Source organism: Lagopus leucura, unplaced genomic scaffold, assembly GCF_019238085.1.
Source record: "Lagopus leucura isolate 7727_CA_CO unplaced genomic scaffold, USGS_WTPT01 Super-Scaffold_1, whole genome shotgun sequence".
Taxonomy (NCBI): domain Eukaryota; kingdom Metazoa; phylum Chordata; class Aves; order Galliformes; family Phasianidae; genus Lagopus; species Lagopus leucura.
In genome coordinates, this window is record NW_024962250.1 from 39314758 (window position 1) to 39339235 (window position 24478).

At 45.3% G+C, this 24478-nt stretch overlaps 2 protein-coding genes across 6 annotated transcripts in view; one reads left to right on the top strand and one right to left on the bottom strand.

Moving 5' to 3' along the window:
- Nucleotides 1-4806: 4806 nt before the first annotated feature.
- SOCS4 (suppressor of cytokine signaling 4) lies at nt 4807-17939 on the bottom strand. Of its 4 annotated transcripts, XM_042864180.1 has the most exons (3): nt 17845-17935; nt 12327-12409; nt 9858-11883 (listed from the first exon to the last, which is right to left on the bottom strand). In XM_042864180.1, the coding sequence occupies exon 3, from the start codon at nt 11784-11786 to the stop codon at nt 10476-10478; it is 1311 nt and encodes a 436-aa protein (XP_042720114.1). In that variant the 5' UTR covers nt 11787-11883; nt 12327-12409; nt 17845-17935; the 3' UTR covers nt 9858-10475. The 4 variants fall into 4 exon arrangements, 3 of the variants coding, with proteins under 3 accessions (XP_042720114.1, XP_042720096.1, XP_042720104.1); XR_006177607.1 differs by lacking the exons at nt 9858-11883; nt 12327-12409 and adding an exon at nt 4807-5371 and having other exon boundaries at nt 17845-17939; XM_042864162.1 differs by lacking the exon at nt 12327-12409 and having other exon boundaries at nt 17845-17939.
- Nucleotides 17940-18036: 97 nt separating this feature from the next.
- Nucleotides 18037-24478, top strand: part of WDHD1 (WD repeat and HMG-box DNA binding protein 1) — a 31265-nt gene continuing 24823 nt past the window's right edge. Inside the window, exons 1-4 of one of the 2 annotated variants that reach the window (XM_042863895.1) lie at nt 18037-18094; nt 18652-18744; nt 20201-20312; nt 23166-23317. In XM_042863895.1, the coding sequence (XP_042719829.1) occupies nt 18668-18744; nt 20201-20312; nt 23166-23317 (341 nt within the window). In that variant the 5' untranslated portion in view covers nt 18037-18094; nt 18652-18667. Of the gene's footprint in view, nt 18095-18558; nt 18581-18651; nt 18745-20200; nt 20313-23165; nt 23318-24478 lie in introns of those variants that run through there. The other variant, XM_042863902.1, reaches the window with a different exon arrangement.

Sequence of the window (24478 nt, forward strand, 5' to 3'; positions counted from 1 at the left end):
TTGCGAGGGCTCAGTAAGTTACTGATAGGACAAAGGTGCTACTGAAGGGCGTGTGATGAATTACTATTCAGTGCAAGATATCGTGTGTGAAGGGCTACATCCAGATCTGATGCAGTCAGTGTGAGCTGAGCTTCTTTTTCTCTTTGCATGAGGTTTGGAGGCTGGCTCCTCTGCCTCCTGCTCTACTCCTGCATCTGGGAGTGCCCTTTTATTTTAGCAGCACAACAGAAGTCAACCACCTGACCCAAACCCCTCCAAATGAAGACCAGGTTGATGTTCACCTGCTGTCTCTCATAGTCGGGGTATTTCCCCCAGTGCTGCCATGACGAACCAGGCTGAACATTTACCAGATACATGGAGCAGCTGAGAGAGCGTAGTGCCTTCCCCACCGACATCAGTACTTCTTACAGCACTGATACAGTGGGACCCACGGCAGAGAAATATCATGCCATGTATCATTTCCTCCATCCTCACATCGTGGCTATCAAGAAAGTTACTCCGCTAGGAGTCGTTTTGCTCTGGTGCGGTGTTTTAGCTTTTTCCAGCAGTAACACGAGCGTTCCGTTAGCTGGATGTCCCACACAGTGATGGACCAGGGAAACAGAAACAAGAGATTGATCAAGAAGAATAGATCGGGTGGAGTTGGAGGCGAAAAAAAGCAGCTTCAAAGAGGACTGAAGTTTGGAATCTTACTTCCTTCTCCCTCACTGAAGATAGGGACTTGATGACTTGTTGCCGTGTTAGTTTCAGGCTGCCCCATCAAAAGAGCACAGATCTCATCCACTGCAGCTGCAATAGGGTAAATTCTTGTCGCTCAGCTAACAGTCGTTTAATGCTCTGTGAAAATCCGTGGGAATAACACCCATGTCCTTCCTCCTCCTCTTTCTCTTGAGCTTTCAGCCCCTGATTCAGCAAATAGCTGAAGTGCCGTGCTGAACTGGTGCCTTTGAGTTGCTAATGCCGTGCAAAAACGCCATGAGAATAAAACAGTCTGCATGACCGCTGCTAAGAATCCACTTCCTTCTTTGGGTCTTGTTTTTTCCACCAGCCTGCTGGAAGGGCACTGCTGGAAAAAAGCTTAGCCTGGGAAAGACTTCTGAGCTAATAAACCCGCCGCAAAAACATTTCTGCAGTGATATTTGAGGTCAAATGGATTTGTCGAGTCAATAGCCACCAGAGTCTGAAGGATTCCTATAAATAAAAGTGACTTGAAATGTTTTTCTTGTCTGACAGAGCTCCTTTAAAGTGCAAATACGGCTGGAATGAATTGAAGTCCGGATGAAAAGAAAAGAAACACCTACTTCTGAACTTCTAAACCTTGGAGTTCTCTCCAGTCACATCCTCAGCTGATAATGAATGTGGCAAATTCAATGAAGAATTTCTGCTCTTCGGGCTCTTGAGGCATTCAGCATGATTTCACAGTTCCTCTATTCCTCTTCTGAAAACAGGAAGAAATTATGCAGGGTAGTAGCTGTTTAAATACTAGAAAGTCTCTCCGGGGAGAATTACAGACATCTGAGTGATAAATTGGAAGTGAGATAACGGAAGGTTTGAAACGAGCCTGATGCAAAGTTCATTTCAGTCAAAGTTTCCTCACTGATGTTGGAGCTTTGTATGAGAGTCTTGTGACGAGCAGCGTGTTGGGTGATGGTTTTGTCATGGCAAAGGGTTCCCTGTGCAGTTTCCACAGGAGCAGGGCAAAGGAGAGGGGAAAAAAGGGGGGAAAAAAAACCTGCCAGTTCATCCAGCACTGGGTTTTGTTCATGGAAGTCGTGCATCCAAACTGCACCGAGTGATCCTTGCAGCCAGGCTGCTGTTCTCCTGCCAGACCTCTCCTGTAGCTCCGGGCAGTGTGGGTTTGTGTTATGATTCCGTGTTATGCCAGAATCTCCCCTTCCCAGCAAGCTGAATTAGCAGAACCACTCCACACAGGCAGCCATTTCGAAGGAAAGGCACAGACTGCTGGGATAAAGTGCCTCACAGAACACGCTGGGCTGCTGGAGCAGCATCGTGGCACCCGAGGAAGGGGACGCAGTGGCTGTGCTGCTTTGTGCTCCCTGGGCACTGCTGGAGGCGGCTGAGCAGAAGGGGTGCTTGCAGGCTGCCTGCAGCACAGCCCATTGCCACATCTGCCTGCCTTCCCAGCTCGGCCTGCCTTCGCCCAGCTTGGCAGCAGTTCCTTCTCCTCCTCCAGGAAATTCCTGTCCTTTAATTCCACACCCCGTGACTGCTGCCCCACGCTTGGTTAATGCCAGTGCTGCAGAACTCCCTCCCTTGGCCACCGCTGCTGTATTCCTGAGCCTATTTTAGGCTCAGACCTGACGTTCTTTGGGACGTGGAGCATCTCCTTGCTTTAGTTTCCAGCATCCTGAACAACGAGGTAATAGCATCGAGCCACTGTTGTGACACAAATAATGAAGACAAATGACTCTTTCTCAGTAGTATTTCGGCTCAGTGACCCGAGGTCCAGGCTGGTTGGCAACCTGAGAAAACCAGTCTCATCCCGGACTGCTTCACACCCCTCCCTCAGCCCTCCTTCAGCTAAACACATTCCGAGCAAACAACAAAATGTGCTGCCAAAATACAAGAAAGAAGCAACTCCCTCAACAGGAGTTTCCCCGGCCCCGCGGTGTGAACCACAGGTTTAGTGAAGAGACAGGCAGCAAAAACAAGAAGCACGTTGCTGTTATAACCTATGAACACAGAATGAATCGCATAAGCAGTTTCTAAGGAACAAGGAGGTGGTGAGGACTGCGGGATCAGACTCGGAAAGGATTGCGCTGAAGCGCAGGAGAAATGAATGGACTCTCCCTGTCTGCAAAGATTGAACAGCTTGCGTCGTACTTAGGCCTGGGATTGCTGAAAACTGCTCCTCTTTTAGATGAAATACATATGGTATGCCTGCTGAAATGTGTTTTCGTGATTAAAAATAAGCTGCCATTGGCCCATGAGGTAAGTAGACGTGTGGCGGGGTACCTCATTCATTCACCACGTTGCAGCCAGTTCTCTGCAGTGATTGTCCCCACTGCTGGAAATTCACAACTACGGCCACATTTAAATAGTAGAACCACCAGCATCTAGTGCCTCTTTCGGAATAGTTTAATAACACTGCTATTGCTAATGCTGATTTTGGTAGAGACAAAGCAATTATGGTCTGCTTCCATTATCTGTGTGACTGTCCCTCAGGCATTTACCAGCGCTCACCGGTACTTGGCTGCATGGATGCTTGGCCAGTGTTGTGCTTTATATCGAAATAGAGAAGACATTATGAAGGTATTGTATCAGAATATGGATACGATGAAGCTGAAGGATCAGTTTTCTGGCCAAGAAACGAAATGAAAGAACTTTGGCTTTGGATGTGTGTGGTGGTACTGCAGCCAGTATGAAGCGGAAAGAAGCACAGACCTTTTTGCTTGACTTCTTACCACTGTGCTTTTCAGGTTAAGGGGGTTAGGATATACTCAGCTGTGTTTTCAGCTGCTACAACACCGTGTGTTATTTGCTAATGCCATATGTTGTCTGTGCGATAACAAATGTCCCTTTCCCTTCCCTGCCTGGAATCACAATAAAGGAATGTGTCCAATACAGCGAGGAATTATTTACTTGTGCTTTTGCTACTAAAGGAAGAGCAATACCCACCTTTCAGTCCATCTTCTCCAGTACAATATTCTCCTATTTTCCCTTCACATTTGCCCTCCTTTTGGGCACGGGATCAAGATGACTTGTGTACAAGGGCCAGCAGCATTACACCAAGATGCAATTTGGCTCTGAGCATGTAGAAATGACAGGATAAAAATGACAGGATGTCCCACGCGCCAACCTGGCGCTCCCCTGATGGCAGCCAGATCTCAGGCATCTTCTGGTCTAGTGCCAGCATCTTTTTACTGTAGAGATACAGTGAAGAAAACCCTCCAGCTTGTCCTTAGCATGCAGCTTGTCAGGTCACAAGTGTCCTGGGAAGTGAGGAATTTCAGGGAAGGCTAAAGTTGAGGCAGTGATGTTCTCCACCAAAACCACGAGGGTGGTGTTGTCCCATTTTTACTGAGAGAGCTCGTGGCCATGCACACAGAAGAATGTTTCTGCTGTACCCTGGCACGGGTTCCATCCCTCAGTTCAGCTGACACCCAAATTCCCCTTTCTTGCTGCAGTTTCCACTCAAGTTCCCTTTGTGCTCCCACAGACGTGCTGGCATGGAGGTACCCTTTGCTTACTTGATTTATTAGATGCCTCGGGAATAACACTGGGGTGCAGATAAAGTAGAGAAATTAAGTTCTGGGGCTTGTCCTATTACAACCAGACAAATATCCACGAGCCCTAAATTACCTCTGTGATTTTGCAGCTGTGTTGGTGGAGAGGCACTCCGTGGCAAACACAGTAGGGCTCTGCCCTTTCCCCAACCCCCCATCAACCCTGCAGTATTTTCAGGAGACCTTTCCTCCTTCGCTGAGAGAGAGGAGATGAAGGCTTGGGTGGCTCTGGCCACGCTGTATGGCCACGCAGCTCAGGCTGATTTTTCTTGAGTGAATTTGCTGGATTCAGGCTTTGGATATCAATTAAAAGAACACTACTCTTTTGTCTCGTGTGTTGCCCCCCCTAAAAAATAATGAGCTGTTTAATACACTAGAGGCAATTTCAAATTATCTCCCTTAATGAGGAAGGTTGTGACAGAAGATTTATTACCCTTTCTGATCTGCTGATGTATTTCCCTAACCGTTCCAGCAGAACCAATTGCTGTATTTGTATGATAGGCTCTATTTTCAGGGGTTCATTAGTTGTAGGCTAAAAATAACACCAAAGGTCTCAGTCTGAAAGCTAATCCAATTCTTTTAATTGGAAATAAAATTTGATAAGACAACATTCGAATCGTAACAGCATCAAACATTAAGACCCTCACTGGGCGTTTTGTCCAAATTGGAACTTCATGTGACTGCACAGAAAGACCTGACCTAGAAACACCATTGCATCACTGCTAAAAAGGACCAAACCCAGCCTCCTCATTAAAAAAAAACCCAACAAAACAACTCACTTTTGTACAAGCAATGGATGGTAGTCTAGTCCAATCGATGCACTTAGAAAAAAAGGTTTGGCAGTGAACCTGTTCAGCTGAAGCAAACTCAGGGATGCTCTTAGCTAGAGGCTGGTTTAATGAGAACGGGGAAACGACTAGGATTTCTTTTCCCATGGAAAGAATTAAAGAGAAAAGAAGGAAAGTAATATGGAACAGCTCCCAGCTGGGCGTCCTACCTCTGTGCTGGATTAAACCTTGCTGAAGCTGCTACAGCCCAGCGATGGCGTTGTGCCGGGACATGAATGACGGTGCGTAACACGAGCCCAGGGCTTTTCCTGCTGCATCATTCCAACGGCCACGGACCTAATAGGGAGACAAATGCTTTGGGTCTTACAGGCTGTGCTCCTTGCAGAAAAGGAGAGAAAGCCTTGCTTCGGAGTTCCCAGGGAATTCACGTTCCCTGCAGGATTCATGGCAGCCAGCCTGAAGGGAGCTGGGGCCAAGGAAGCCTTTGGGGCTGCTGGCGCATCACAGGTAGCCGGGGGGTTGTTAAGATGGATGTGGAGAACAGGGAAGTCGTTGTGACTCACTTCAGCCTCACCCTATAGATTTTATATGCATCAATTATATATTTACATCTCAAACTCTATTATTCATCGAGTTGAGTAAACAGGCATTGATTTTTGCGCTGCAGCACAGCCGCATGTTTCTGAGGGTGGTGTTCTCTGTAACCTCGTAACCCTGACCTCATCCGTGCTTCCTGAGAGCAGGATTTCACGTGGGTCATCAAGCTGACCAAATCTGCAAGCAGCCACAGTCTGAATGGCAATCGATGGGCTTTCCGTTCTGAACGGGCTCCTCCACCCACCCCACGTCACACAGCTGCCAATGCACCTCTAGGATGCAGAAGCAGCCAGAATGAGATGGAAAGGACGCCTGCCATGGTCTTGGTTTGTCAGGCAACAGCAGCTCTCCCACCTCAGGGAAAGAGAAACGTGGTGGCTGTGTGGATGCAGCACCAAGGGCTCACACAGTGCAGCTCAGAAGGCTCCTGCAGTCAGCAGGTGAGCTCCCTACCAAACCTTATGATGCTTCCAGGTGCACGTCAGGGGGGCAGAGAGAAACCCTGAATTGCATTCTGGAGCCCTGCCTTATTTCAGAGGTGAAGAAAAATGACCGACTTCATAGCTGGCTTGGCTATATTGAATCAATGTACAAGTTCCTTATTGGATTTTTATTGCAGATAAAATTGACAGAGAAAATCACTGGGATATACTTAAAAATGGGAAGGAAATGTGCGTTCCCAATAAAAAGGTCTCTGAAGGTCTCTTGTTTCATAGGAAGGAAGCTGTCTTTATATTACATGAACTATAAAAAATGATTAAAACTGAAGAGAGACAGGAAGCTGATAATTTGATTTATCATCTTAATGGCTATGATTCATGAATAAATAATATAATGGTTTATGTCTCTCTTGTAAAAGAAGTAGAGAAGAGCAATTTGTCTAACAAATGACTTCAAAAATTACAGCTGAGCCTTGTTTGCCACATTTGTTCTATTTAAAAAGAATGAGCGAGTATCTTACGTCTTATTACTTACTAGGACATTTGTTGTATTATTTATAAGAGTCAAAAACCTTAACTAAAAGCCACTCATCTCTGACCACAGTCTCCCATTAGCTTTAAATCCAGGAAAGAGAAAGGGATTGATCACTGGATCAATAAATCTAGCCTTCGAGCTGACTAAAAGCTTCCTTTAGCCTCCTTCCTACAGCATCCTTTTTCAAAATTAAAGCATCCCCCTTTTTAATTATTGAAGAAGGCGTCGGTTTTACAGTAAGGCCACGTGTGTCTGCATCACACAAGGATTTCTTTTTCACGTTGGAAACAAACCAGCATCTTTAAAAGAAGAGCATTTCAATTACGGTCGCTAGGCTCAGTTTTTTAAATGTCTACTAAAGATAGACACATCCTTCCCACATGTGCCTCAGATTTAAGTGTGACAGCTGTCGAGAATAGGAAATGGAGAAGAAACGTATACTCCAAATCACTGGACAGACAAACTACCCCAAACCCATCCTGGGAACAGAACCAACACAGTGGTTCATGTTTTCAAAGCACCCTGTAAAAACAGCTTGTAGACGTTGTTTGCTCAGCCTGCATCAAGAACCTGAGTCCCTTTATCAGAATCATTGATCAAAATCAGATCCCTCTTCCTTATCACAGTCGGTTACACTGATGTAAGGCATCGCCCTCCCACAGAACCACAAAATAACGTAGGTGAGCCTTCAAAGCAACAGAAACCACTTGATGGACAGAATTCCTGCATAGAGTTGGCTGGGTGTCTCCTCTCCAAGCAGGGGCCTGAAGCCAGGGCTGCTACTGAGGGACGACTCCATCAGCTGCGTGCCTGCTGGCACCTCAAGCACTTGTATTTCTCCACACCTTTCTTTGTTCCATGTTCAATCTTTACCTGACAAGAACCTGGGATGACAAAACAGAAGTCCTTACCCTGTTTCTGAGGCTTTCTGAGAGATCTGAAGGGCTTCACTGCTGATCTCCAAGACTTGGTTATCTTTGGAACATCCTTCAGATGGATGATGCGAGGTGTTACAAAGGATTATTCAAACACCAGTGAGTCTGTTAATCACAGAATGATAGAATGGCCTGGGTTGCACAGGAGCACAGTGCTCATCCAGCTCCAACCCCCTGCTGTGTGCAGGTCGCCAACCAGCAGCCCAGGCTGCCCAGAGCCACATCCAGCCTGGCCTGGAATGCCTGCAGGGATGGGGCATCCACAGCCTCCTTGGGCAACCTGTGCCAGTGCCTCACCACCCTCTGGCTGAAAAACTTCCTCCTCATATCCAACCCAAACCTCCCCTGTCTCAGTTTAAAACCATTCCCCCTTGTCCTATCACCATCCACCCTCACAAACAGCCATTCCCCTCCTGTTTATACACTTTTCAAGCACTGGAAGGCCACCATGAGGTCTCCCTGGGGCTTCTCTTCTCCAGGTTAAATCCAGTTAATAAGAACAGCAGGAAGAAACTTCTGGATGACCATGCTTTGCACATTGTAAAATCAGTTAATTTCTACAAAGCTCATTAAAAAGAAAAACAAGGAGAGAGGGGACATAGGTTTTAGCAAAATAGAGTTTTTGATTTCTCACATCTCATGAAAAACTGCGTACTTCATGAAATACATCTCTCAGACTGCATGCACACACAAAATTCAGACTGTACCCAGGTCACACTCACAGTATGATCCGGACAATTGTAACAGGAAAAAAGCACAGGGTGAGCTTCCACAGCCTGTTCATTAGGACTTTTTGTGTGATTTCAGATCATAGAACGGCCTGGGTTGAAAAGGACCACAGTGCTCATCTAGTTTCAACCTATATGCAGGGTTGCCAACCACGACACCAGGCTGCCCAGACTCACATCCAGCCTCAAAAGGCACTATTTTTACATGCAGCACCTTCATCCCTCATCTGCTATACTATATAGGGCTCCTAAAAACGGAGAGCTGTAGACGTTTTTGGGGTAAGCAATGCATCAACACCCTGTGGCTGCCAAAGCAGTGTAGGCTGCAGAAGGAACGACACTGAATTGACAGCAAGTTGCAGACCCGAGCCCTAAAAGGTTCTTTCATGACCTTTCATCCTGAAGGGACATTTCTCAGATGGCTTTGAAAGAGCTGGTGGCCTTTGATACGTTCCAAAGCGGATGAGACTCTTGGCTGAAATCTACGTTTTGTGGACCTGTAGGAAACATAATAATGGGAACTGCCATCTGAAACTGAGCTGAACTGTTTCTGAAAGACTGCTAGTAGCTCTGAAATCACTAAAATCAAGTCAGATTTCAAGCCAGTTACTACTATTTTTGATTGCAGCAGTGCTTTGTATTGACAGGCAAAAACAGCAGATTTGTCCCCTGCTATTCTTTCATTTTGTGTAAGGAAAATGGCAGGGATAGATCAAGAAGAAATAGATTTACTAATAGGAAGCTGTTCTTGAATAAACACAGCTTATGCAAAAATTAGTATCAGTTGAATGGAAGCAGCACAAGGAAAACATTGCCCCAAAAAAAAAAAAGCAGTAATTTTTCTGACATCAGTCATACAATTATCATTTGCATGTGGAGGAGGGAGACTCTCAGCTGGTATAAACTGTTCTAAGTGCATCAATAAAGCCATGCTGATTTATAGCAGCTGAGAGTTTGTCCTGCAGCTCATTCATCCATGTGCGATGCGATGGATTGATGTGTTTGCATTTTCTCCCTGGAGACTTTGGTTCGAAACCTGTTTAAAACACAGTGAAAACAAACTGGCTGGTCTCTAAGCAGATGTCCCTGGAAATCTATTTACATCACAGTGGCACCAGTTCAGGGGAAAGGGTGTTCTTGTGCAGGGGCAGTGTGGGCAGGAAAGCAGGTCCCCAGTGGAGCTGTATTGCAGAGCTTCCCTGCTAACTCAACAGGCAGCTTCCAGGACGGCTCTGCAAATTCACAGTGTGCAGCACCAGGTGAAATGGAAATATTCAGTGAGAAATATTGCTTGTGCTCCTGTAGCCCTTAGTCTGCAACCCAGGAGCAGGACTGGGCTGTGCTGCGTGCTCCCACTTTTATCCTGCGTATGTATTTTACGAGCAACTGCCCATTTTGGATCTTTTCCACACATAAAACCAGTGACAGCAGCAGATCTGACTGTCCATCACTACCTCAGGACACAAGATCAGCTAGTTTAATACCCACAAACTGCAGGGTCCTTAAGGAGGTGTCTTCTTCCTCCCCCTCCCACGCTGTGCTTTATCGTTTCAGAAGCAGCAGCTCCTATAGAAAGGAGTTTGTTCCTGTACTCAGCACTGGCCTCAGCATGAATTGTTTTTCCCCCTCCCTGGTGTTCAGTCCCCTGATGTATTTATAGAAAGATCATATCCTCTTTCAAACTTCATTTTGCTAGGAATAGTAATGTTAGAAATAGATTGATGAAATTACTGTATTAAAGACAGACATACACACAGACACAAGACTAGAGACTCGTTTTAAAAGAAATGCAGAAAATACAGATGAGTCAGTCTTCAGTTAACAGTGCATTATTTCAAACATGTCAGCAACAGATGGAAATACAATATAAAAGATGGATCAAGTTCAAAACCAATTTCTAAGGTTTTTCGATCTAAAGACTATCCATCTATAGAAATACCAGAAAGCCTACCTGAAATTCCATAAAACTAGTTTAGGAACAGTACCAAAAGCCCACAAGGAATATCATTTCTAAAAGAGAGCTGGGAAGACTCAAAGTACAGTTGGATAAAAAAGCCTTAAGCAGAGGCCTGTTTGGGTTGAATGATCTGCAGAAAGAGGAAGAAAAACGTCAAACTGCCATTGAAAAGAAACTTAAAGGGAGGAAGGACTGACCACACAATTCACCTGTTTAGAGACCATTTCATTCTGTCACAAAAATATTTTCTAGCTTTGCTGCTCTGGTACATCGATCCTGAGTACTCTAACTTTCGATTTATAATGGTATTCCTTCAGATACAGCTTCACTGATGGAGGAATGGGCAGTGCATCAATACCATCGTAGGTCGTACAGTTGCAAATAACTGTTCTACATATATGCTGAAGGGAGAAAGGGAAAGTCCTGTTCAACGGAGTGGACAAAAGCGGTTCGAAGAACATACAGGAGCTTGGATCCTTATAGTGCTCTAGGAGTCCCGTGATGTCAGGAGAGTGGAAGACACAAGGATCGTGAGCATCAAAGCTGAAGTTATGATTCCACTGCTCTATCCGCGCGTGCAGAGAGCGGCTGTAGCGCCTGAAGCTCACGGAAAACAAGTAGTCTTCCTGGGCAGAATCTCGTAACAAAAACGTTCCCTCTGGCTTTCCTTCCAGCAGTGCTTCGGCTGCATACTTATCCATGACTCCCCAGTAGCAGGGGTTGTTGTTGATCTGCAGGAGGTCTGGGACTAGGCAGTGCACATAATCGATCTGCGTATGGTATTTCGGAGGCGTTTCCATCCGCAGCAGCTCATCGTCAGCTTCCCATTTGGGCTTGTTTCTTTTCCTAGAGCTTGTGCACAGCGTTACAACTTCATCGTCGGAGTCCATGTCGCTGTCTTCTTTACTGCTCCTTACCACCTTCCCTACCACCAGCTCAGACCGTGAGTCCCGCCTGGAGGGAATGCCATCAGTAAGGTCAGAGGATGGGGAGGGAGCCGATGGAGGATCGGACTCTATCTCATTGTCTCGTAGGTCCTCCTCCTTTTCCTCATTCTGGGATAAGTCAGCAATTGTCCAGTCTTCTGCTTTTTGGCTTATAGGGGCTGTATGCCTTTTAATCAGGTGCCACCGAAAAGCGAGCTCCGAGCGTGGAGGAAAAGGACACTTATCTAGCATCAACTCACTGATATGAATTTTTCTTTTCGATTGAAGTCCTGAGGCGTGCCGACTGGTACAATTTTTGATGGGAAAGCACTGACCCACAGCATCTTGCAGTTTTTGTTTGAGAGACCGGCCTAAAAACCTGTGTCCACACGAACGATCTAGATCCAGCTCGATAGAAGAGCAGCTATACTTTCTCTCCTGGCTCCTTAAATTAGGCCCTGACCTTCCTGCAGCGTTCGCCGTCTCAGTATCAGAACAGCGCTCAGTCTTTTTCGACCAGGAGAGTTTCTTTCCACTCCAGACATAACCATCCTTTCTGTCTGCACTCCTGCTCCGGCTGCTCTTGGGTCTCACATCTGTGTTTTTAAGATTACTGTCCTTATTCTCTGCCATTTCGACAGCTCTGCTCCCCAAGTTTCCAGAAAGCGCAGTTTTTTCTTGCAGGGTTTTCTACCCAAGGAAGCTTCTTTGTGGTGCTTTCTGAAAGTATCTAAGGACAAAGAGAAGACAGCTAAGTTAACAGCTTTGCATGCACACAACACAAGATGAATGCCTGTGTATGCATGACAACAGCGACAATTAATCGTTAGCCACCTATAAATAATGATCAAGCTGAATTCTTGAGAGCCCTCCACAAATCCTGGTCCGATCCCAGCCAAGGATCTTAAGCCTTCCTTGTAAAAAGCATCCTCCAGAATAAACGATTTGATGTATCTTTAAAGCCCCTATTCTGACTATGCAGCAGAGCAGAAGGTTGGAGGTGCTGGCAATCCTCTTTTGCAAGGGAACATTTGAAGATGAAGCACTTCACATGGCAGGTGACGCTGCTTTAGTTGTTTTTCGAGCAAATTCTGCATCTCTTCCAAATAACCTTTCAAGAAGAAACAAGGCAGAGCAGAAACAAGTAGGTCAGAGTACAAAGAGCTACTGTACCTAGATGATACGCCTGTTTGCTGCTAATCCACAGAGTGGGATGCCAGAGATCTTTTTCTTAACTGACACTTTTGGGTCACTTTCTGGATAAAAAAAAATAAATTATATCAGTCACAGATTCTGTCAATTTCTGAAAGCTGTTTTCCTTTGCCTTTTAAACCGGAGCTAGAAAATACTGAGCCCCCAAGGGACTGAAATATCTGGGGCTTTACATACTGAAAAGGATTAAAACAAATCCAGTCCCTTACTAAAAGCAATTTTAAAAGGCCATGAAAGATGGAACCGCTTATTACTCATTAGAGAAGAAAGTTTACATTATTAAAATCACTGCTGCTTTGAGACCCACAGTTGCTGATTTCATTCGCTTTTGTTTTCAAAAATGCAGTGAATGCTCAACTAGATAAGAGATCTCCTTTTGAATGTTGCGCTTTGAAGAACAAGAATTCCTCTTTTGATTGCTCAGTTGAAAGTAGAGCAGAGATATATTTTTTTTTAAGGAACATAGCAATATGCTGTGTATGATACACCCTGCTGAGGCATGGCAGGATGCAGAACTGCTTTCCATCACACACCACCATGCCTTTGCACCAACACGAGATTCCGAGCCTGCTGTCCACCGTTGGTTTTTAAAACTAATTGACCTGGCAAATATTAAGCAGGAAAAGAAAAGGGCATCCACTTCCTCTCTCCATTCAATTCGTCCTCATCATTAGGATTAGCCAGCATGACACAATCTCCCTGCAGTCCCCCAGGGGCTGAGCAGGCTGAGGTCTTGCCTCTGCTTTCAGTAAAGAGAAAGCCTGCTGTGCCAGAGGCTTACATGCAATCTGCAGACCAAATGCAACCCAGATGGAACTTGCGCTGAGAATTTTTGACATTGTGTTCATTGCTTACAATCCACAAACCTGGGGGGGGGTGCAGAGGAAAAGGGAAGGGAAAGGTGGAGCAATGTGAGGAGATGAAGGAATGTGGAATGAGGGTAAGAGAGAAAACATTGCAAATATGTGGGAAAAAAAAACAACCCTGGTGTTAGAGGCAGCTGGATGAACAATCCCTCAGTGGTTGTGGAAGCAGAGAATGTGTCCACATTTCAGCAATTACAAATCATCAAATATTAAAGACTGTTTTCTTCTCTCAAGGTTTTACACACCACTTTTCAGTGAAAACACTGCAGATGTAATACTGACAGAAGAAAGACTGCATTTAAGTGAAACTTAAACTGCCTTTATTTAGACCAAAACTTGGTGACTGCTTCTGCACTATCTCTACTTTTCATCCAGAGTGGAGCACTGAGTTTTCTACGTAATGACTGAAAAAAACCCCACAAACCTATTCTAGATTCAGTCTGTAGGAATCTACTAACTATATATATGGCATTTTTAATTGGAAAGGGAAATCTCATTTCATAGAATCACAGAACGGCCCGGGTTGAAAGGGACCTCAAGGATCACGAAGCTCCCCCCCACCACACACAGGGCCACCAACCTCCCCATTTCACAGCAGCCCAGGCTGCCCAGGGCCCCATCCAACCTGGCCTTCAACACCTCCAGGGATGGACGGGGCATCACAGCCTCTCTGGGCAGCTGTTCCAGCACCTCACCACTCTCACAGCACAGAACTTCCCCTGACATCCAACCTCAATCCTCCCTCCATTTATGGTACAAAGTCAGGTACTTAAAAATTAGGATATGACAGTTTGTAATTGACTTTGAAACCTTTAATTTCCTCATCCTGCACACCCAGACCATATAAGGAGTAAGAAGATGCAGAAATGGGATTTTAATTAAAAACTTTGAAACGTACAAAACCCAAAAGTGCCGAAAAGGTCTGATATCCCCCAGCATGACAGCACAGCATTAAATTAGCACAGCTGAAATTACTTTGGCATTTTCTGTCATCTCTGCCTTGTTGAGCTGTTCTTGTATTTAACTGCAAAGCCACGTTCTACTTCCTACCTTTCCTCCATCACGTCCCAGTGGTATCTGAACCCTGCAACTCAAAGTGAAGCGATAGCACATGATGTTGTAAGACATGCACCATTAGCCAGCAGCACAGAAAGCTGCTCCCAGGGGCTGACGGCTGCTGGGAGCAAGGCACAATCCTGCCACGTCACAGAAGTAATCATTCATCAGACATCCATGGAAAGAGTGCAGAGTGGGTGAAGAAAATGGGACATCATCCTACTAAAGCCAAATCTGAATCTGACCTTGTGGAAGAAGAGTGAAGGATAGCTCAGCACACACCCCAGCACCACATGGAATGCCCAAACTCCTCTGTCTCACGTTCCAACCAGGAGTCGTGCCTTCATACTTTTCCCAATCCACAACTAAGAGCCCTGCCTGTAAAATAGCAACTAAAAATGTTTTAGGTACGCAGACATAAAGGACACTGGTGCATTCAGTGCTGTATTACCCTTAAGGCCACCTACCTAAACCGACCATCCCCTGCACTGCACACTTGTGAGGAAATACAATGTTGTACCTATATCCCTTAATGGCTGAATGCAACTGAAAGAGCAGAAGAGGAAAGGGAGAATAAAAACCAGGGAACACAGAGTGTACTTTTCCCTACAGGCAATGCTAAATGGGAAAGTCGTGCTCCGCATAGCTTACATACGTCAGTTCTGAGATCTCTCCTTCTGCAAAAAGTGAAGAGACAAGCACTGGTAGAGAATGAACAGCACAGATACGATTAGTCCTCCGCCTACAAAAGCTTTCTTTGAAGTGGGGATACCTTAGGCATCTCAGAAGCAGATGTATTTGACAAAAAACCTGATGTTCGCAATTCTAAGTGAGCGGCAGAACAAAAGCAACACGCAGGGATAAACAGAGTTCACATCAGGCCATGGGATCCAGCTTGCAGTTCAAGGTTATCCAACACTGCTGTGGCTTGCAATCCCCGAGGAGAGGCAGCAGGGTGGGTTCTGTTGTTGTTTTCACCAGGGCACAGCTCCCTGAACACGCAGAGCCTCTCCGGCTCCATCCGCAGGCTCTGGAGTGGATGGGGCAGCAGCTGTTCCAGGTGCTCTTTCCTTCCAGCACCGATGCCCTAACACTAAACTTCAGGCCTCCCAGCCAGCTGCAAAATGCCATCTCAGTGCTTATCTGTGAGAAGGCACATTCAGCCTCACCATAAGCCTCCTTATATCACCTGCAAAACACCCAGTAACTCCATCAGCAGAATCAAAACTCTCAGCGTAGGCAAATCCTCCCCCCTTCCAATAAATAGTGAATTGCTTTAACTAGATATTTACACCCTGGACCCTTGCCTCAAGCCTCCGAGTCCCTTCTGTGAAGCTGCTTCAGTCTCTGTGCAAAGAAGAAAGAGAATGTCATAACATCCCCTGGGTGCTGGTTGAAAAGCTGCCTGCAGCCCAACCTCCAGCCCTCCAGAGCTGGAGAGTCTGTCCTGGGCACCACAAGGACAGAGGCCCCATTGCCTCTGTGGGCAACCTGCTCCCATCTGCGTGACCCTCATGCAGAAAGCACTTAGGTTTGCTGTTCTCGTACAGAAAAGCCAAAGGGTCACTGTATGATACCTCTAATCGTTTCTAAAAGGGAAGATTCATACACTAAATTAAATGAATCTTGTTATTTTTTTTTTTCTAGTCTTTCTTTCTGACAAAAGCCTGACAAAGGAGCGAAAAGGAAAAATGCTCCAATTTATTACAACTTACATAGAAGTCATTTCAAAAATCTCTCAGCGATCACATGCTGTTTTCATTACTTTCACCCAATTAAATTTTGGCTGCGAGACCGCATTTTAAAACCTGACCTTCCACTGAAGTTGAGCTGTTATTGACTTTTTTTGGAAAAAGGCCCAGCCTATTAAGAGTGAGTTTCAACTCCTCTTAACTTATTTTTCTCCATTTTGAATGCGTTTATTTTGATTTATGATACAGCATCCAAAATACCTAACTCCAGAATGGAGCTCTACTCCAGCTTTCAACTAATTAAAGAAATTATCACATGCACAAAACAGAAATTACTGCCTAAAGATACAGCTGGTAAACCAGAATGACAGAAGCAATTGCCTGGAAGTACGCCCGATCCCCACTGAGTCTGTATATTCCCAGAACTACAGGGCATGCAGCAACACCTCCCTCAACCCCAAAGCAGGGCTCTTTTATTCATACCTGAGATGTGGATGAGGCTTGGAAGGCTCAGACCTGCTGCTTTCAAGGCACCCTGTGCATGGGTTGCAGGAGAGCTGGGCAGAGCGCTCAGCAAGCTCTCAAGCACTAAATCAGGAACAGCTTTATGTCCCATGACCAACACCTCACTCGTGCTCCACCCAGAAACCCTGCAGGTGAGCAGCATGCTCCCACCCTGCCACTTCTGCCCTCCCAACCAGCTACACCTCCTCATAAAGCCAGCTGCTTTAATTTCCAACTGGATTTAAAGGCTAACCTTGATGCCTCGTTACTTCCAATGGGACAGAGCCAGGGTGCCCTGTTCCCTTGGCCAAGTGACCTTCAAACCCACAGACCCCAAAAGCTTTCCCAGGAATCACAGAGCTCTTCCAGCAGGCAGCACCTCTGGACTGTGAATTGGGACATCTGCATGAAGCTGAGCTTTTATACCATAAAATGTTTCAGGTGCAGTTTGCACGAGACATTCTGCAAACTAAAATAAATAATTAGAGGCATAATAATACAGCTGGCACACGCTTCTCTCAGCCCCAGGAGCTTGCTATAAGAATAGCTTGGCCTTCCCACTCATCCGGTAAGTGGTTCAGCTAGAATCACGGTGCTAGCACACATTATCCTCTCCAGAAATCACGCTTTGCTGAGATATGTCAGGGTACACCCATGGAAAACATGTCTTCACACAGCTGCCACGGGGTTTAATAATGAAATCCGGGCATATTCATTAAAAAAATTAAGTAAAGGCAAAAACGAAGCATGCCTACTTGGCAACGCTGCCTCACTCATTCATGAAAGTAGCAACAGAGTGTTATGAAGAGCCCGGTCGCATTTCCAGCACAAATAGATCCAGTGCTCGCCCAGCACCGATCGCAGGGTGAAACTGAGGATCAAAGGGCTCTGCCTGCAAGCCATTTTCCTTAGAAGAAGGAAGAATTTGGGCCAGAACATTGAAATTACATAAAGAAAAAGCAGAGAACTACAACCTTCTTTTTGTTTGCCCCCCCCAAGGAGATTATTTTCTGTTTATTTCAGGTACGCCAAGCTCCCACACGTCTCGTCCTTTAAGAAACATAAAGAAGCTCAGCTCCTATTTTGCAGCCTACGGACACGCTTCATGTCGTATCGTATCGCGACCTGCTTCCAGCGCCAGCTGTGCTGACAGAGGCACGGCACAGCTCTGACCCGCGCGGATGGCAGCAGCCCTGTGCCACCATTCGGGACCCACGAGCCCGAGGAGCTCCTACAGCACGTTCACTGAGGCAAACCGTGCAGGCGAAGAGGAGGAAGAGAAAGAAGGAAGGAAGGAATGCAGGCAGGCCGCCCGGCTCGGCTCCGCACCGCCGCGCTCCTCGCGTCCCCCTCGGCGCTCACCTGCCGCTGCCGCCCGGCAGTCGTGAGGAGGCAGCCCCGCTCCGGCCCCGTCACCTGCCGGATCTCAGCCGCCTCCGAGCGGTCCCGGCCTCGCCCGCCGCCGCCATCCCGCTGTCTGCCGGCCGGGCCCGGCCCCCGCCGCTCGCAGCTCCGCCCCGTGTCCTGACGGCGCGCTGACGGAGCAGGGCCCGGCCCCGGCGCGGGCGGGAGCGCGGGAAGGCTCGAAGTGGAGGCTGGGACGGGCCGTGAGGTGAGTTGAGTTGAGCCGAGCTGAGCTGAGCGCGGCCTGGGCCCGGCGCCCGGCCTGGGGCGGGGGAGCTCCTGGTCCGCACCCCGAGGGGCTGCGCAGCTCTGGGGCCGCTGCTACGGCGGTGAGGCCGCCTGAGCCTCTCTGTTTTCCTCCCCGTTTTGGGGTCATGCTGGGTTACGGCCCTATTGGGGAACAGCGCTTCCAGCTTCCGTGGGTGGGATTCCCCATCTGGGGCTCTTCCTGAAGTCTTTTCACTCTGGATGTGGTAATGCCGAGCTTTTCTTTCTCTCTTTTTTTTTTTTTTTTTTTTTTTTTTTTGGTGTGACTGTCATGTGAGGGGATGCTGCTTTTCTATTTGCTGTGAGGAAACGGGGTTGTTTTGTTGTTTTTCTACTCGGGATAAATTTCTCCTCATACAGAAAGAGCAAAAAGGGCCCTGTATATCAGATAAATCCCGCGGAGAGGTACTAACTGTGCTTGACAGAGGTCTGTGCTTCTTCCTGTGATTCTGTGATTCTTTCTTTAAAAAAATTGATGTTATTTCCCACCCTTATTAGACAGGGAAGAAGAAAAATGCCGTCAGCACAAAAGCCAATGCGGTACGGACACACGGAGGGACACACAGACGTGTGCTTTGATGACAGCAGCAGGTAACTGCCCCAGTCCTAGAGAGAAGGGGAAAATATCATCATAAAAATCATTCCAGGGATAGGACACCTCCCTGCGAGGACAGGCTGAGAGCTGGGACTGTGCAGCATGGAGAAGGAAAGGCTTCGGGGAGACCTGAAAGCCAGCTTTGGGTATCTGAAAGGGCTGTGAGAAAGAAGGGGACGGATTCTTTAGTGGGGTCTGTTGTGACAGGACAAGGGGAAATGGTTTCCAACTAAAAGAGGGAGAGTTAGATTGGTCATAGGAAAGATGTTTTTCACAGTAAAGGCTGTGAAGCACTGGCACAGGTTGCCCAGAGAGGTGGTGGATGGCCCTGCAGACACCCGAGGTCAGGCTGGATGGGGCTCTAAGCACCTGATGGAGCTGTGGATGTCCCTATTTGTTGCAAGGAGTGGGACCAGGTGGCCTTGAGGGGTCCCTTCCAACTCAAACAATTCTGTGACCACCTAGGGGATGGATGGTCACATTCCTGTCTGTTGCTTTCTGAGAATTATCTCTTCAGCTGCAATACTGGACAGGTGGACCTATGACCTAGCTTGGTCTGGCACATCCTTTATTCGTCTTTGTTGAGAACAGTAGGTGTGTAGGACATACAGAGTCATTAAGGTTGGAAAAGACCTCTAGGATCATCCATCACCCCCAGTATTGCCTACTAAACTATGTTCTTTAATAGTGCATTTCCATGCTTTTTAAGCACCTCTAGGGATGCTGACTCCACCACCTTCCTGGGCAGCCTGTGCCAGCACCTCACCTCTCTTTGGGATCAGTTTCCTATCCTATTCCTATTATGTTTCCTAATATCCAACCTGACTCCCCCCAGGTGCAACTCAAGGCCATTACTTCTCATCCTATCACTGGTTATCTCGGAAAAGAGGCCGACCCCTACACACACACATGTATAAGATCCTCTATATATTCTCTTTTACAGAAGTGATTTCATAGACTCTAAATGTATCTTGGAAGAAGATATGTTTGCATATGCTGTAAGAAGTCAAAGCTATATCTATCTCCAGCAAACTTGACAGTTGAACACCATGTTAATATTTTTATGGTTCTGTAGGTCTGAAACGTGTTAAGCTTGTTAAACTTAAGTCAAGTGTGTGTTAACGCTCTTAGTTTTGCCCTCAGCTGCAAGGTAAATTTTCAGAGGTTTAAGAAGCAATTAAATGCTCAGCTGGCAGTGAAATCAGTGCTCTGAAAAATCCCATCTAGATCCTGGTGAGCATGGATTGATAAGTGAAGTTCAGTTCAGTAGTGCCAGGCCTAGCGGGTTCTCAGAGACAGCAGCACCGTGTTGTGCTACCAGACCTGTATTTTTTGTCATGTTTATTAAGTACAGTGTTCAGTGAATTATGATTCATATGTATTGTGTTGCAGTAAATAAAAAACAGCCTACACTTTGTTTTCATTTGGTTCAAATCCTGTGTCTTTGAACAGCTGCATCGTAACTTGCGGCAGTGATGGAGACGTTAGGATTTGGGAAAACCTGGATGATGATGATCCAAAGTCCATTAATGTTGGAGAGAGGGCTTATTCATGTGCTCTGAAGGTATGGTAATTAACAGATCTGTTAAATTGTGTCGTGCTGATGTTGATATTTGTCTGTTGAGATACTGCTGGTGTTCTTAAGTGACGTTTACACGTAAATTGAGGTAATATCTGGAAAAGGCAAGAATGATATTGTGTGCAGCACATGTCAGTCTGTTTGTCTTCACATCAATGTATGGGAAACAGCATTGAGTGGGGGTTAATCAGTGGCAGGTTTTATTTAAAGTTGAGCATACCACCACTTAGTATCTTTGTGTCAGTGAAAATATTTAAATAATACTGAAAACACTTTTCAAAAAGCCTCTAGAATTGTTGAATATTTTAGCTAAATGAAGTACTTTATGTAAACAAGAGTACTTCTAACAATTCATTTTTCACCATGTAGGCTTGTAGAGGAATTATTCATTATACTAAATTTCTGTAATGTTCTTTTTTTCCCCTCTCCCCTCACAGTCAGTTATAATTATTCCAGACTTTGATCTCCTTTTTGAAAAACAAACCAAGCAGATTAAACTCATTATTCAGTGAACTCTGTAGACTGTTTCAGTATTTTCTCACAATGTCAGTCACTAGAAGATTCCCAGCAGTTTATGGTGCAGCTGATTCCTGCTCTTCTGCCCATCCCATCTCAGAGGCTCTGCACTGCTGTTGAAGGGCATATGAAAATAGAAAGCCAAGAGCTTGTTTTCTGTGGCTCTGTTCTGAGGTCCAGGGAATTATAATATTTGTTAATCAAAAAATTACTTTCCTGAGTCAGTGTCTGGTAATGCTTTGATTGTATATATATATATATATATATATATATATATATAATATATATTAATAATTAGTTGATATTTAGCTCTCAAAATTGGTACTAGACCAGAATTCAGACATTTTGCTCCCCTTTGTCCCTTCCCCTCCCTTCCGAGTCGGAGGAGAACAAGATTTGTCTTTAATAGTAATTAATGTAAGAGCATACAGATTAGAGGCTCTTCTGTCACTTGGCTGACTTGTTCTGCTGTTTGAAGTATGGCCTGCTCTGTTTATTTCAATGCTAAGGCAGTTCCTTGTAGTGTATCTAGAAACTGTGGTTGTAAATAAGAAGGTAAATAAGTTAACTTTATAAATTTGTGTAATAGAAAGTAATTCTCTTTAATACACTTCTTCGTGTATTTAGCTTGAGAATTCTCACACAAATTCCTTTGTGTGCAATTATTCTTATGTTATGTTAGTAATAGAGGGTCCAAAATGTTGTCTTATAGCAGAGAGGAATTCTAGAAGTCTCCATCTGTTCTTCAGGTGTCATAAAATAAACTTTGCAGGGATAAAGGAGAATTTAAAATTGGTTTTCAACTTGTTGTGGTTTTGAAGGGGAGTCTAACAGATGAAATAAATGAGAATTCATGCAGATGTATGATTTTAAAGCTAATCATTTGAAAACATATTCGGAATTACTGCCTTAAAACATCTTTCTTCTTTTTCAGACATTCCTTGTATCTTCCTTTTAACATAACTTGTGCACATTCCCCAGTCCTCACTGCTTCTGAGTGCGTTTTGCTGTTGGTTTTCATCAAGTCACTTCCAGTTGCTCACACAAAGTGAGGGGGTTTTGATTGAGTTCGTCAGTGTCAGAAACGGTGAAAATTAGTGCTGAATACAGGAGGGAAACATCTTGGTTGTAATTTTTGGACATCAGTGGGAACAGTCATGTGTTCTTAGTTTATTGGAAAGGACTTTTAGCTCTGATCTCTAGTTTTTCCTGTTTTCTCAGGTTATTTAGCACTGACTACTGCTTTCTTTTTGTTCAACATCTTTACTGTAACTTTAGGCTTCTTTAAAAATAAGAAAGAAATGCAGCATTTTTCAGTACGCTGCCAAAACTTGTTGCTGCATGCAAGTGAGGAATCATATTGTCACTTCAGCAAGACATGCTACTGTTCCAAGCTTAGGATAATTATTTCTTTGTTTTGCAATCAATTTTAACCTGGAATAATTTTTTAGTAGACATCTCCCTTCTGTTTCTGAAAAGGACAAAGCTCATGAACTCCTCATCTTTCCCTAGTGAAGTTTAACTGTCAAGTTTGGTCCAAGGCTGCCCTCTCCTGATGATGTAGCATATTGATCGACACAGAGTGCAACATCCTTCCTGTTCTAAGAGCTTTTTTACCTATTTAAAAGGATGGTTTTTTCTATCCGACTGAAGAAGAGCAGACGGTTCTCTGAAATTCATTAGTGACTTTTCAGGGTATTTGTTATTTTAGTGAATATACAATTACAGAATCACAGAAGCATAGAATGGCCAGGGTTCGAAGGGACCTCAAGGATCACGAAGCTCCAACCCCCCTGTGCCATGCAGGGCCACCAACCTCCCCATTTCACAGCAGCCCAGGCTGCCCAGGGCCCCATCCAACCTGGCCTTGAACACCTCCAGGGATGGACGGGGCATCACAGCCTCTCTGGGCAGCTGTTCCAGCACCTCACCACTCTCATAGCAAAGAACTTAAGTTGGGAAAGTCTCAATGATGTAAATTGCCATATAGTTAACATAATGAATTTTAAGTGTACTGAAACAACTGGAGTGTATTTCTACAGCACTGAAACAAAGAGAATCATTGTATTAGTTTTTAAGTAGTTGGGTTAATGTGAGAAAGTAGTAAAGTTGTTGTGCTACTCTGTATTTTTAATGGAAGAAATACAAGGTAAAAGAGTATTTCCCCCACTACTCTTGCTGTCACATGTCTTTTGGAACTATTGAAGTCAATCTGCCCAAATATTGGGAACATCAACTCATTTCTTTGGCTTCTTGGGCGTAAATGTAGTTTCACCAGTACATTTTATGTTGTTGCTTGTTTTTCTTTTGTTCTCTTTTTAGAATGGCAGATTGATCACAGCAGTATCAAACAACACTGTTCAGATACACACGTTTCCTGAAGGAGCTCCAGATGGCATCCTTACTCGTTTTACCACGAATGCAAACCACGTTGTCTTTAATAGTGATGGTACCAGAATTGCTGCTGGATCTAGGTAATGTGTGCATCATAAGGAAAGGCATTGCTGTTGTTCAGAGTGTGGCAGCTTCCTCACACAGTGATTTTTACCCTGGGGTTATTAATCCACATACCTCTGAGGGTTTTAAAGTAATGCATAATGCCTTCCAGGGAGGGTGGCAGTGGGGGAATGAATGAAAAGAACTGTTAGGCAGCAATTCTCTGGGAGGCATTTGATCCACTAAATAGTTTTAGGAAGGAAGTGTGGTGTTGTGGAATAATTCCTGCTCTTGAGGAGCTTTGAATTTTCAGCTTTCAGTCCTGTAATGCAGAAGCACAAGTGTTTGCCCACATGGATCTCACTGCAGCATCAAGGATTTTGTTACTGCGTGCTAAAGATAATGGCCTGTCTCATCAGCGTCGTAATGTGGCAAATGTATGTATGCACACATGCAGAAGTTGGCTGAGTGCTGATCTGATGAGCTTTTTAGGCACTGTGGCTAATCCAGACTGCCTGCTTGCTTCTCTGTTGGAATTTGTCCTCCATCCCTGCAGCAGAGATGGCTGAACGTTACATCTGCTGCCTGCCTCCTCGAAGTGTGAAGTGAACTAGAAAGCAGTTTGGATCGATGCTGGGCTGTAAAGCCTGGCAGCTGCAGAGCAGACATGCCAGCTCCACCAAAAGTGGGAGACTGGAGAGCTGGGGACAGTAACTGCTCTAATCTCTAAATCTGACAGAGATCATGAATTTGGGCTCTTTGCCAGCGCTGATTTCTGAGGGAACAGCTCTGCCCCAGGCTGTGACTTTGATTTGAGAGATAAAGCAGACAGCAAATTCCTTCTGCTTCCAAAAACTTTTACCCCCCAATCAGTACTTCTACAGCCTGATCAGGGCCCTCACATGAGATGCTGTAAAAGTGAGCTCCCCCCTTGATGAGATCTTCTGTAACACACTGAAGGAGGTCGACAGCTGTGGCATAGGGGAGTACAGCTAAGAAGAATTGCTTTTGTTATCACAGATTTCTCAGTTTTTCAGTGAAGTCTGTACACTTGAGTTTTGTGGCAGCTTAATGTAGTCAAAGGAATGGCTAATCTTATAAAATGAGTGTCTAAAATTAAGTTCCCCTGTGAAAACATAGCAGTGAAGTAGCACAGGGAACAGTACCGAAAGATTCTGACAGGAGCTCTTTGGCTTAGA